Here is a 14,840-nt window from a genome sequence, read left to right on the forward strand (position 1 = left end):
TCCCAGCCGAACTATCCTCCTCGGCTGGAGAGCTGAATAAAGACCCGGCGGGTCCATTTTATTTTTGGGTGTGCATGTCTGTATTTGGGCCTGTTTTGTCTAAGTAGAATTTTAAAGTGCTTTTTGTTGTACATTATTTGCCTTGCTTTTATTCAGTTATAATTCTGCCCTTACATGCTCCCCTCATTCCCCCAATTATTGTAAATAAATTCCCCTCTTGTTGAATGTCCCAGCTCGTCTTTGTCCTTTCTACCATTGGTTTGCCGCGCTGTGAACGGGAATTCGGATGGCCATTGCCGTAGTTGTACATTTGGACCGACAGGCCTCGGTAACCATCCTCTCGGGTTACGCACGGTTCGAGCACGGAAACGGCTCATTCGGCTCATTCCGCTCGAGGCCTGCCGAGGGTGTGAAATCCCCAGTAGCTTTGCCACGTGGAGACGTAGGTATATTGAAGTTGACAATTAACCCTACCCCACGCGGTAGAATTATTGGCGATTTATGGTCTTGTAAGGGACCCGTACTTTCGGATTTATCTGAAATGTACGACCTATATTCCGCGTGTTCGGAGGAGCCGACTCTACTGCTCCATCCAGCGGTCGTGCTCACCACCGAGACCCGGCCCCACAACAACATTGCAGCATGTTGCTGTTTTGGTGATGAGAGAAATGGATAAGATGGACAATGTCAGATATTTAAAATGTTGATGGAATTCTGAATAGTGATGAGAGAGGTTGGTTAAGCATTATTTTTCCGAGATATTTCAGCTCCATTGACCATGAAAGGAATGGATGCTCATCAGGTTAATTAAACAACGTTAGCATTTCGTATTGCTTTAACTGTTTGGAGAAATTTTGTAACCATGTTTGTCAAGCTTTGTTCCTAAATGATCCCAAATGAAGGCTCTGCAGCCAAAGTGTGGTCTGCAGCTCGGCAACTCGATTTCATGGCCGAGTGGCGTGGAACTCTTACGATGGGGGAGTTTGCAGAGCTGAGAGCCCGAGAAAGAATTGCAAAATAATCACCCTGTGACTAAAATAATAGCCAAGCTACTCTTGTTTAATTACTCCTGTGAATTAATGTAAGAATGTGCAACTGAGCTTTGAATTATTTTGGGGATCTATTTTGTGAATTATAATAACCGAGCACACCAGTGTGTTTTGACCTGTATGGAAGTGATGGGGAACAGTTGGTATCTAGTGGAGGTTGTGTATGGTAACTGTTAATTACTTTCAGACTGAGCTCATTAAAAAAAACAAGGAAATCATTGAGAACACTGGAGGCACAAGATTTTTTTTGTTCATTGTGTCTTCTCCTCCATGAAAACCCATCATGGTATTTAAACCATCATGTTTCTTTTGGTTATAATTAATATCGACTTTTGTTTTGAGATTACAAATTGAGAAACCTTTTATCATACAAGTCTCGTAATCCTAATTTAAATGAATTGGGGTCTTCAAGTGACAGAGTATTGTACCTATCTGTTTTTTCCTAACTTCTTCTTGAATGGATCGAAATTTTCGGAGTAAGTAGAGTCCATATCTTTAAACCAGTAACTTGAGACAGATGTGAATGATCGGTTATATCAGTTTGATATGCCGCTGGTTATTGATAACTTGTATTTATTGATTAACATATTGTCAATCACTGTACCTATGGACCTTGTTGATCTGTTAATTGAGGATAGGGAAAAGTTACTGAGAATTGAATCAAGATCGTATCTTAAGTTGAGGTACTTAAATGATATTGAAGGAGGGTCTGCGTTATTAAATTGATCGACAGATTGGTCAATATTACATATTAGGAATCATAAGTTAACTGCAAGGGAAAAATCAAGATATGAGGGAAAGCAGCATGGTATTTACATAACCATAATGCAGAATGACTGGAAAGTGGCGAGACCAACATCAATTATGGAATCAATTAATGGAATTAGGAATTGTACCATATATTGTAACTGTATTGCTCTCACTGATTAGTAGCTGGTACTGGCCTGACTGTAATTTAAGTAAAATGCCTCTACAATTTGTAGAAAGACAAACAAACGATAAACCAGAATTATGCGGAGTACAGAAAGCATGACCATGTGAAATGAATGTTAAATCGATCAGAATGTAAGAATTATATTATTGAAAAGAGAGCGATGACACCACAAGCCAATTTAAACATTATTAATTGGACATGTGCGTGATTTTTTATGACCATCTTTCATCAGTACGGAAGTGCTAAGTTAGCTGGAAATCAATAAATAAATAAAAAATGGCAGTTGCTCTGGAACTGCTTGTGAATGAAACTGTGAATCGTTTAGCGGATATGAATGTAAAAATGATTTCAAATGTTAAAATGGTAACTGTGCTAAATCGAATCACTTTGGATTCGGTACTTGAAAGAAGTGGCTAAGTTTCATAATTATTGTACAGATGATGGAATATTTTTCTTGACGAGAAGGGATTTTCTTTTTGAAGGATGGTGAAAAGAATTATTGATTGCAAATTGGAACCCTGATAAAGACTGTTGCCCTTTCTACATGGAAACAGCAAATGAGATGAATGTTTTTGAGTGCACATACAACTGAGATTTCTGTATCTTTTAGCATGTCATTTAGGTGCAGGAAAAATAAGGAGAGGAAAGGGATAAAATATTAATATAACATATAATGCAAGTTAAATGCTTCTGAAAGAAGCTTTGTCAGTCTTGTTGAAATACATGAGCCCATGACGTTTACTGATTGGTGTTTAATCGTGGCTTAACCTTAATTTTGTTTGTTTTGGAGTGTTGAGAGAAGTTGAACTATGTAGTGTACAATTTCGTCTAATTAAGCTTTGGAAGAACTTTCACCGAACGATTGAACGATGGGGAGAACCCAGATTTGGGTGATTGGGCATTCAACAAGTGATCATGAAACTATCCCCTTCTTGAGGAGATAAGATGAGCAACTCGTGGTTGCACAATGCACAATGAAGGCCCTGAAGATCCACATGGCGAGTCATCTGCAACATGTGTTCAATGGTGTGGGGGGGGGGGGGGGGTCGTGCAGCCATCGCGGCTGCATCCAATGTGCACAGCTCACTTGGTGAATCAAACCTGATTGCACAAACTGCTGCTACGGGGCCACAAACTTTGCTGGGGCTGGATCTCTGTTCACCTCTCGAGTCCTTTTCGTCTCCTTCAACCCAGTGTTGGGCCCAAGCTCGTACCTGCCAAGATGCACCTTCTCTGCAGCTCAAAGAGTGCCTCGACTGTGTTTCACATTGGGTGCTGCTCTATCTATACCCTGATCTGCTTATCTTCTGACTTCGGGTAGCATGTCTTTTCGATTTGTGACACCTGCTGATGAACAGGCCATGAATTAAATGGAAACACGCTCACTAACCTGGCTGGGACACTATTGAGATGCTCATCATCCAGCATTTTTCTGATATGAGGACTCGCTGTCATTGTTGATTGAACTTGAGTAACAGATATCTTTTCTCCTCAAGGAATGGGGTATGGTGATCATGTGTAATATAATTATTCAAATTTTCCTGATAAGGAAAAAAGGGGGGATTATGGAGGAAAAAAAATTATATTCATGTGCTCTCAATTATAATTGTTGCTGGTGCTTTATAAATTTAATTTTTATGCTTTTGTCGAATTGGCTGACAGTTGTGTTTCCCTTTACCGAAGAGTCTTTTGACCTAAATATTGATAAAAGGAATGTCTTGCTATGAAACAAAGTGACCTGCTTGATAACCCTGCAACTTTTGCCATGATTATGTCATTTGCTTTCATCCAGTGGACACGTATTGCAGTTTGAGGTCTTTTGCCGAATGCTTATCAGACCCATGTACTCACTGCCTTTTATATACATAATTCCTTATATTCATTTATGTGAAAGACCTATAACCTACGGTCTTATCCTGTACTCCTTTTGGTTGTCTGCTTTTTAGTATTTCGTCTGATTCTCACCAAGGCCAGCTGAAAGTCATCTTGTTCTCTCTCCCTTTGAATTTCCCAGCTCTCTCCACTCCCACAAAAGCATATAAATGTCAGAAAATGTAAACTTAGCTTGGTGCAAATCATTGGGATGTTTTACATCTCAGTGTTTTGAACTCCGTGGAACCACGAAATAAATGTTCTCCGACGAAATGTACTTTTCCTCATGGACAGTGGATGATTTGGGTGTTTAAAGAGACAATAACGTAAATAGGATTTACACCGAGTCGATTAACACCAAAATTCCACAACAGTGCTATTTATAAAATCCTCATTTTTCATCTGATTCACTTGATATTTGAAGAGGATTTATATTTCAGGTCACCGAATTCAAAGAGCCAATTATTTTTGAGGTCAACATTGACCAAAAAGCAACAATGGCCAAAGTTCAACAACTAAGGTGGTAATTCTGATATCTTCAATTTTCATCCGATTGACTTGAAAGTTGAAGATAATTTATATTTTAGATCAATGAATTCAACCAGTCTATTATTTTTGAGGTCAACATCGGCCAAAGGGTCAACATAGCCCAAGGTCAACAACTAAGGTGGTAATTCTGAAATCTTTAATTTTCATCCGATTGACTTGAAATTTGAAGAGGATTTATATTTTGGGTCACTGAATTCAACCACCAAATATTTTGGAAGTCCACATCAGCCCAACATAGGCCGACCAACTAAAATTGTCAATTTTCATCCAATTCACTTGAAATTTGAAGAGGATATATATTTTGGATCACTGAATTCAACCACCAAATATTTTGGAAATCCACATCGGCCAAAAGGACAACATAGGCCGAATTTCTAAAATTGTGAATTTTCATCTGATTCACTTTAAATTTGAAGATGATTTGCATATTTGGTCATTGGATTCAACCACCAATTACTTTTGAGGTCAAACTTCTGGATGAAGGGATCTGGATGAAATTTTGCAGTCAGGTTCAGTGTGTGACAAGAACGAATTGATTAGATTTTGCTGAATATCTGGATCCGGATGCGCGTCCGGCGACTATAATTTTTTTAAGTGATTCTTCACCTTTGGACGATAGTAATGCCTGGTATTGGCTTAATGGTTGGAGTGGTGGGCTTGGGATCCGAGTATCCTGAGTTCAAATCCCACTCGGCTGTTGAAGTAATACCAGGTGGTGTTGACTCTGCAAGCCTGGTGTTGGCTTAGTGGTAAGGGTAGCGGCTTGGGATCCCAGAGTCCTGAGTTGAAGGCCCGTTGCTGCTGAATTAACACCAGGGGGTTGACTCAGCCTGTCATCCTTCCGAGGTCGGTGAAGTGAGTACCAGCGTGCTGGTATCCTGTGTTGGCATGGTGACCCACCCAGAATTGTGCCCAATGGCCAAGGAGACTGCTTTGGCAGCACCAATGTTCTGCATAAAGTATGGTCCCAAAGGATGGATGGATGGAGAGATAGTGTGAAACGAATAGAAAGCATGATATCTCAAAAAGTTGTGGATGGATTTGGACGAAACTTGATGGACTTTTTGGTCCTTACAGTATGGATTCGATTTTGGTGAAGATCTGAATCCGAGTCTGGATCTGTGAATTATTTAATTTCTAAAGTGATTCTTCAACATTGAGATATAAGGCCAAAAACGATATATAGAGTGATGTTTCAAAAATGTAATGGCCCCGATATGTTCTCATGGATCAAGCATTATGTGGCAGAGGTATGTGCTCTACTGAGTTTCCTTCCAGTTGCATATGTCGAACGCTACATCTGACCAGTATGAAAATTGTTGTGTCATCTTGGAAAGAATTGGTTGACAGAACAAAAGTTGATGACATTCGGTCACGTGGTTTGGTAGCCATATCTTCTTATTATTATTATTATTATTATTTTTTTAAACCTCCAAAAATCTTCTCTGAAATGGCTCAACAGATCAAGGCAAAACTTTACAGCTATGACTGCTGATCCATGAGGAACAAAACGCTCCCACATGACGTCATATGTCACATGATTTGGCAGCCATATTGGATTGAACAAAAATATTTAAAAAGACTATTTCTCTTGAACAGCTTTATCAAACTTCACAATTATGATCTGGTAGTGATGGGGAATATATGTTTTAAATTTCAACCTGAACGGGCACATTGTCTGGCAAGCACAATTATTATTATTATTTTGAGTAAGACTCACTTGGCTGTGCCTGGGTGTGTTTGAGGGAAGGGTAGCAGCTGAAACACAAATCCTATCCAGGTTCCTCCTGATGACGCTAGTGTAGTACTGTACCTACAGTATTTGGTGTTCCAGTTGTTTTTAATTTAATTTATTTTAATACAATTCTGAATGCAATTGAATAATAATAAAAGACATGGGTCTGGGTCAGGTGTCCAATCAATGTGGGACGTCTTGGTACCCGGTCATCACTGCCATCAGTTGCAAAGTGGCAGTTCTCGTTGTGTCTCTTATTAATTATGTAACACACCGGTACACAAACACCACACAAACCAACACAAACACCACGCAATACAAGTCGTGACAAGGGTCTGCAATCTCTGATTGCTCTTTTATTTGTTTCAACTGCATTCAATTTCACCATGTACAAATCCTCCAAAGATCGCGCAATGACATTCCAAAACTGGTGTTTGCTCTGGTGGAAGGCAAGGAGGACGACGATCCTTATCATTAAAATGGTTTATTTGAAGCAATTAACACAGGGCGGGAAGATAAGGGGGAGAATATGCCAAAAAATAAATGGAATGAACCAGGTGGTCAAAAGACCTAAAGGAAGCACACAAACTTATTACAAAATAACAAAACCCTGTTAAGGTGCTAAATTACCAGAATTGAACTGTTAAACAAACGGCAGGTTGGGATTTGTGCAGGCACAACACACACAGACAGACACACAAAGAGAGAAAAAGAGAGAAAAAGAGAGAAAAAGAGAGAAAAAGAGAGAAAAAGAGAGAAAAAGAGAGAAAAAGAGAGAAAAAGAGAGAAAAAGAGAGAAAAAGAGAGAAAAAGAGAGAAAAAGAGAGAAAAAGAGAGAAAAAGAGAGAAAAAGAGAGAAAAAGAGAGAAAAAGAGAGAAAAAGAGAGAAAAAGAGAGAAAAGAGAGAAAAAGAGAGAAAAAGAGAGAAAAAGAGAGAAAAAGGAGAGAAAAAGGAGAGAAAAAGGAGAGAAAAAGGAGAGAAAAAGGAGAGAAAAAGGAGAGAAAAAGGAGAGAAAAAGGAGAGAAAAAGGAGAGAAAAGGAGAGAAAAGGAGAGAAAAAGACGAAAAGAGATAAAAGGAGAGAGCAATAAAAAGGAGAGAAAAATAGAGAAAAAGAGAGAAAAAGAGAGAAAAAGAGAGAGAAAGAGAAAGAGAAAGAGAAAGAGAAAGAGAAAGAGAAAGAGAAAGAGAAAGAGAAAGAGAAAGAGAAAGAGAAAGAGAAAGAGAAAGAGAAAGAGAAAGAGAAAGAGAAAGAGAAAGAGAAAGAGAAAGAGAAAGAGAAAGAGAAAGAGAAAGAGAAAGAGAAAGAGAAAGAGAAAGAGAAAGAGAAAGAGAAAGAGAAAGAGAAAGAGAAAGAGAAAGAGAAAGAGAAAGAGAAAGAGAAAGAGAAAGAGAAAGAGAAAGAGAAAGAGAAAGAGAAAGAGAAAGAGAAAGAGAAAGAGAAAGAGAAAGAGAAAGAGAAAGAGAAAGAGAAAGAGAAAGAGAAAGAGAAAGAGAAAGAGAGAGAGAGAGAGAGAGAGAGAGAGAGAGAGAGAGAGAGAGAGAGAGAGAGAGAGAGAGAGAGAGAGAGAGAGAGAGAGAGAGAGAGAGAGAGATATTCAGAGAGAGAGATTCAGAGAGAGAGATTCAGAGAGAGAGAGATTCAGAGAGAGAGAGAGATTCAGAGAGAGAGATTCACGCAGCAATTTTTGAGACCACCTTTAGCTGGTCTCTATTGGCCATTCCAGATTGTGGGGGTGGGGCTGGGAGAGAGTGGAGCTTCGCCACAACGTCTGCCCCGTCCCATCCAGGGTCTCCCCGCAGCTCAGAAGGCCGCTTATTAACCTCCGCCATCGAAGATGGACGGAGGTTACTGTTTTCACCCGTCTGTGAACAGTATTATGGAAAAACTCAACAGATTTCAACGAAACTTGGTGGGGGGATTAGGTATGGTCCAAGGATCATGCCATTAGATTTTGGACTTGGTCCAAAGTCCAATATGGCCGCCATTTTGAAAAAAATATTTGAATTTTTGTTTTTGAATTTCTACATGTTTTAAGTGATTTCCAACCAAAAACAAACAAACAATTTGTTCGAGAAAAAACAACTGAAAATTTTGCAAAAAAAAATTCGATTTTATTTGAAAAATATTTGAATTTGTTTTGCATTTCTGCATGTTTTAAGTGATTTCCAACACCCCAAAAAAATTTGTTAGAGAAAAAAAAACAAATTTTGCAACTTTTTTTTCAAAAAAATTTCGATTTTTTTTTTTGGCATTTCTACATGCGCGTCGATCAAGTTTAGTTTATTCAATGGTGGTTCACTAGAGTCTGATCCGTTTTGACCTACAATGAATAGGATATCAGGTTCACTTAGAGACCCAGCAGTATTGGCGGCGGAGGTTTTGCACTCAAACAAGTGCTCCCCCACGAGTTCCACTATGCTTTGAAAGCCCTCAGCAACTTGCCATACCTGCTGATGCAGAAAGAACACACCTCACCTCTCCTGCCCAGAAAGTTTTATGCTATTCTGCTCCAAGGATACATTCATCATTTTCATCAGTGCACATGACACAAACAACTTCCCTGTGACAAGGGCCAAGCTAAATCTAAATGATAAAATAAGCCTTGTCTCTTTGCCTGTCTTTGTCGTGTTTCGACTTTTTAATGGATTTCAAAAAAATCCAACTCCGTGGGAGTACCTCTTGTGCAGCTGCCCTCCGCAGGGCAGCTCACTGAATGACGGGATTGGGGCAAAGTCTTCGGGACCCCCACTCTTTGTTGAGAAGAAGAAAACCATGGGGTAACCTTCCCAGGTCAGATTGCATTGGTGTGTGTCGCGGTGGTGCTGATGTGTCATCGACCAGACGGCGGTCTCCTTGGGTTAACCTGAGGCCGTCCCTTCGGGTGGTGTCTGGAATGTCCTATCCCTAAGAGAGGATGATCACCTGTCTCTGTTATCATCTGAGCATCGGTACTCTCTGAGGTTCAGACACTGGATAATGGCGAGATCATGGTGGGTGGTTACACCTACTATTGGTCTGGTCCCTCTGGTGGTAACCATGCCCAAGGAGTTGCTGTAGCTGTGTCCAATAAGCTGACTCCAATGATAACTGAGGTAAAACCTGTCAACGAGTGTATGATGAGACAAGGATTGTCACTCCTTGCGTGTGGTTTCCCTGGTCTCTGTATCTGCTCCGACTGAGGGGAGTGACCTCACCGTGAAGGACACATTCTATGCCACACTCGAGTCGGTGGTTGATCAGTTCCCCAGACGAGATACACTTCTAGTCTTGGGGGATTTTAATGCATCGACTGGAACTGATAGGGATGGTAATGAGAAATGTATTGGTTCCCATGGGTCTGGAAGTGTGAACCTGAATTGCACTAATTTCCTTGACATTGCAAGAAGTCATGGACTGAGGGTGGCTGTTTCATGGTTTCAGCACCCACAGGCTCATCGCTGGACTTGGTATTCCAACGTTGGTGGTGTGGCAAAGGAGATTGACCATGTGCTCGCTGCTGGTCGCTGGAGGATGAACAGGAACTGCAGGGTCTACCGGAATGCTCAATTCCTCAAAACCAACCACAGGCTTGTGGTTGCAACTCTGAAGTTGCAGATTAAATCTGGGAGAATGGTACCATCCCAGCCGAGGCTGGATGTTGGAAAGCTCAAGGATGAGAGGGCAGCTGAACAGTTTGCAAACAGGCTGAGTGGGGATTTTGGGGGGTCTGGGTGCTTTGAGGAATTCCTGAAGAGTTGTGGAGTGCCTTCAAGACCACCATCCTTGATGTTGCTGGTGGATGTCTTGGAACTCAGCATTGGGTGATGAAGAACTTTGTCTCTCAATGGACACTGGATTCCATTGACCAGTCGCAGGGCCAGGCTTAATGGCAGAGCTGAGCTGTCCAGGGAGCTGAGGCGTGAAACTGCATGCATTGAGGGTGGCCAAGGAGGTCTCTGTGCCGAGAATCTATGAAAGGATAGACCCGAAGAGCATCACCTGTGGTCAAGTGATTCTCATCTTGCTTACAGGGGAATTTGTGCATTGGGCTCCTCCCAGCCCATCCCTCATTGTTCTGCAGTTAGAGCAGATGGTGGTGGGCTCTTGACAGAAATCCGAAGTGAAGGCCCGCTGGGCTGGTTACTTTGAGCAGCTGTACCAGGCTGATCCACCAGCTGTTGACTTGGGTGTCTGGGGTGTTCCTATCGCTATTGCTGACCCTCCAATCAACTGTGGTCCACCTTTATTTGTGGAAACACAGGCTGCGATGAACCGGTTGAAATGGGGTAAAGCTCCTGGGGTTTGTGCCATCCATGCTGAACTTCTCAAGGCTGGTGGAAATGCTGCACTCATGTCATTGCATGCAGTTCTGTGCTCTGCTTGGAACACAGGCATCATCCCAACTGATTGGAAGAGGGGCCTTGTTGTCCCTCTCTGGAAAGGAAAGGGTGATCGCCAGGACTGCAACAACTACTGAGGGGTGACGCTGCTCTCAGTGCTGGGCAAGGTCTTTGCTCGAATAATTCTTGTTCGAGTTTGCCACCATCTGAGCAACAGTACTCAGAGCAGTCAAGCGTAAAACAAGAGGTCAATAATTGACCGTATCCTCGCCCTTCGTGGCCTCACCGAACGCAGACGAGTTTCGGCAGGGCTGCTTGCAGCCAATGTTGATCTCTGCAAAGCTTTCGATTCAGTGAATCGGGATGCCCTCTGGAGGATACTTGGTCTTCATGAGATGCCACCAAAACGAATCAATCTGATCTCTGAAATATACTCTGGTACTGAGTGCTTTGAGATGTGGTGACACCATCTCTGACTTATTTTCAGTTGTTACTGGAGTTCGCCAAGCTGCGGTGCATTATTTGAGAATGTCAATATCTCTGATCTTGATTTTACAGATGATGCAGTCATCTTTGCAGAGACTCTAGATATCCTTTTGGGGGCCCAAGGGGTGCTGAATGAGGAGTTGGAGCTGCTGGGATTACGAGCTTCCTGGATCAAAACAAAGATCCAGGCTAAAATGACATCTTGGATGTTGCTATCTTGTCTGTACCTGTTTGTGGTGAGGATGTTGAATGTTGAGGTCACAGAGAGATTGACTTACCTTGACAATGATATTCACGTCTCTGCTGGCTGTGAGCCAGAGGCCAATAGACATCTGTGTCGGGCGTGTGGAGTCATGGATTCACTCGATCATGGGGTGTGGCTGCCGGTACCTGTTATGGAAAAATTCAGTTCTTCTCTGTCGGAGTCTGAGACCATTTATTAACAATAAACATGCACTTGGAGAAAGAGGAAATAAACAAGACACAAGCAATATCAAACACGATCCTCTTTCTGCTCAAAATGCACACAGCAATGCTCTTTATACCATTTTGACAGAAAAAAAACATGGGAGGGTGAGTCATCTGGCAATTCAACTTCGGGAAAGGCTGATAGGCACAAGGCAAAATAACTGATAACTGCAACACTTGGCAGAGGGTGGTGGTGTTAACCACACACGGTTAACCACACACACACACACACACACTTCGGTTTGTGCAAGGCCACTCTCGGTGGGAGGGAAATGTCCACACATTCCAGACAGTTTGCAGGATTACGAACCAGGTCAGCCTTGAGGAGAGGGTGATAACGGAGTTAGGAGAGAAAACAGAGCATTTAAACATTGGAGATACTAGTCTTGGTTATATGTATTTCAGTGAGATATAAGCACATAAGATTTAGTAAGATACAATTCTACTTTCCTTGTATTTTCGTCAATGTCACTATTATATGGAGGTCAAAAGACTGTCAGGGAGGTGGGAGGATTTACTGAAAGTCATTTGACTCCAGCACAAAAGTAAGACCTTATTTTATACTGTGTTCAATGAAAAAAAAGTACCAGCAACAAGCAAATATAATTGAGAATAAAATTAATATAATTATTTTTACTTTCACACTGTGCAGGAGGATGAGAGTCCGAGTCTTCAGGTCATTGGTACTTCCTGTCTTGCTCTTCGGATGTGAGACTTGGACTCTGACTAGGGATCTGAGATGGAGGCTTTGCTACCAGGTCTGTTCGCAGAATCATTGGTGATTGCTGGTTGGACTTTGTATCCAACGAGCGGTTGCTGAGAGAGATTCAAATGAGATTTGTTGCCAACATAGTGCAGGCGGTAAGTGGGTGCAGCGACGTGTTGTTACGTCACATGCTCCCATACCTGACCTGAATAAATCCAACCACAGTGGATTCAGGGAACCCCCGGGAAGGATTGTGACGAAAAAAGATTTTTTTTGTTTAATTTTAATATTATTTTTCATTTTTATGGGTTTGTGCCATGCTGAACTCATGCTCGATGGGGTATTTCACCGTACGCACTTGCTCTAGGCGTCGTCACCCACAGAGTTGTCCTTCTGTTCCATTCGCACCATCATTCCCTGGAATGAGAGACCTTCAGTTAAGTCCATAAAGTCCTTTCAGTCCTCCCTGCCCATGACACATTCTGAACCTCCTTACCTGGTGCCTTGGCCGCCCAGCAATGTATGGGAAAACCGCCCGTGGATCATCATCTCCAGCAAAACCTGCCTTGCACATCTCTGAGCGACTGTCCACCACCAGTGCTGAACCTTCATCCTCCATGTCGTCTTTCCTTAAGGACAGCACGGAATCTTTAACATACATCAACATACCTCGAGGCGATCTTACTTGCCAATGATTACACATACACACACAATTTGTTTTTTTTTATTTTTATTTTTATGGGTTTGTGCAATGCCATACTCATGCTCGATGGGGACTTACAGTGTGAGGATGCCACTCTTGTTCTGGTCGTCGTCACCCACAAAGCTGTCCTTCTCTCCCATTCCCACCATCACTCTCTGGAATTGGAACCTGTAAGTTAAGTCCATAAAGCCTTTTCCATACTCCCTGCCCATGAGGAAATTTGAACCTCCTCACCTGGTGCCTTGGCCGCCCAACGATGGATGGGAAAACCGCCCGTGGAGCATCTCCAGCAAAACCTGCCTTGCACACCCCAGAGCCATTATCCACCACCAGGGCTGTAACATCATCATCCATGTCGTCTTTCCTTCAGGACAGCATGGAATCTTCAACATATCTCTCGGCTCTCTGATTATTATTTATTTATACACACGATTCTCACATGGAGAATAAAAAAGAAAAAGAAAAAAGAAAAACCATGCAGCAAGCAATTATTCAACAAACAAGGAGCGACAAAAGTTTAAGTCAAACCGACCAATAGACTAGAAGTGCACTCGGTAGAGCACCATGTGATGCCTGATCCACGAGAGCATCAAGGGCCCAATACATTTTTGAAATATCATTCTTTACATCGCTTTTGGCCTGATATCTCAATGCTGAAGAATCACTTCAAAAATTAATCAACTACCTTATCTAGATCCGGATCTTCACCAAAATCGAAGCAATTTGTCATGATCAAACACCAAACCTGTTCATAAAGTTTCGTCCGAATCCGTGCACAACTTTTTGAGATATCGTGATATATATATATATATATATATATATATATATATATATATATATATATATATATATATATATATATATATATATATATATTTATATAGTTTTTGGCCCTCTCTCTCAATGGTGAAGAATCAGTAAAAATTAAAAAATCTCGTATCCAGATCTGAAACTGTATCTTCGCTAAAATTGAATAAATTCTTCCCAGTGGCACTCCCAACCTGTCCACGAAGTTTCGTGTGAATCCATCCAAAACCTTTTGAGATATTGTGCTTTATATAGTTTTTATGCGCAATTTCTCAATGGTGACAAATCACTCATAAATTCTCAGATCCGGACTCGGATCTTCACCAAAATTAAGCATTGCCAGTCTCCGAGACACACCCAAAAATTTAAAAACGATTGCTTGAAAACTGTGGCCAAAAATCGTGCAACAAACAGAAAAAAACAGACAGAGAAGGGGATGGAAACATGATCTCCTTCACCTTCAGTGTCGAGGGTAAATACAGCCATTCATCACAAAATGCCACATACACGATCAAAGATAATCAAGGTTTGTGATAACTCCATGGGATTTACAAAAATAACAACACACCACTCCACCAGGATCAACACACCTGTGCCCAGAAAGACAGGTTAAATAAAAATAAAAATATTCCAAACACGAACAATATTCTCAACCGTCCGCAATGGAAGTTATTTTCAAAAACGAAATAAATAAATAGATATTTTAAAATGCAGGAATGGAAAAAAATTCGAAAAAACACGGAACAAAAAGTCTCTCCACAATTTACAGAAAAAATCGATTCAAACAGGTAAGCAGATGTAACACAACCACTCAATGTGAACAAGTTCATTTACTGAACATTCTGCAGAAATAATATTCTGAGTGACCAACCACAACTCACCTGGCCACACCGACCACAGAGCAATCACTTTACACAGCAAATATCAAATAATTTCCAACCTTGGAGATTTTATATACCAACCTTCATGCCCACAGGCAGGATTGTGATTTGACCATAAATGGTAAAAAGCAGGAGAGCTCGACGTTGATTGGTTAAGGCTCACCTGCAGGAAGTTGGCATGGATTGTCTGGTGTATGCTTGTTTAAACAAATTTAAAATGCATCTGTGACATCACCACGTCCCCAGAAACAAAACAACCATCAGTCAGGTGTTGTATAAATGCACAAATTAAAGTTGTGCCCATAGGGAGGCTGCACCTGTGACCTA

The 14,840-nt window shown here is 41.3% G+C and overlaps 1 protein-coding gene across 2 annotated transcripts; it reads right to left on the minus strand.

Moving 5' to 3' along the window:
- Window positions 1–11,370: 11,370 nt before the first annotated feature.
- On the minus strand, window positions 11,371–14,613 carry LOC147025383 (uncharacterized). Of its 2 annotated transcripts, XM_085886322.1 has the most exons (6): window positions 14,514–14,613; window positions 13,060–13,189; window positions 12,904–12,980; window positions 12,619–12,751; window positions 12,481–12,539; window positions 11,371–11,735 (listed from the first exon to the last, which is right to left on the minus strand). In XM_085886322.1, the coding sequence occupies exons 2-5, from the start codon at window positions 13,177–13,179 to the stop codon at window positions 12,486–12,488; spliced, it is 384 nt and encodes a 127-aa protein (XP_085742448.1). In that variant the 5' UTR covers window positions 13,180–13,189; window positions 14,514–14,613; the 3' UTR covers window positions 11,371–11,735; window positions 12,481–12,485. The 2 variants fall into 2 exon arrangements, with proteins under 2 accessions (XP_085742448.1, XP_085742447.1); XM_085886321.1 differs by having other exon boundaries at window positions 11,371–12,539.
- Window positions 14,614–14,840: the final 227 nt, after the last annotated feature.

Source organism: Eptatretus burgeri, chromosome 6 (genome assembly GCF_056783735.1).
Source record: "Eptatretus burgeri isolate ZD-2024b chromosome 6, Ebu_testis_v1, whole genome shotgun sequence".
NCBI lineage: Eukaryota > Metazoa > Chordata > Myxini > Myxiniformes > Myxinidae > Eptatretus > Eptatretus burgeri.

Coding starts and splice junctions, on each gene's coding strand:
- LOC147025383 (XM_085886322.1), bottom strand. CDS start 13,179: ATGGATGATGATGTTACAGCCCTGGTGGTGGATAATGGCTCTGGGGTG. Junction 12,981..13,059: donor TTGGGCGGCCAAGGCACCAG/GTGAGGAGGTTC, acceptor TTCCAATTCCAG/AGAGTGATGGTGGGAATGGG. Junction 12,752..12,903: donor AAGAGTGGCATCCTCACACT/GTAAGTCCCCAT, acceptor GCTGTCCTTAAG/GAAAGACGACATGGAGGATG.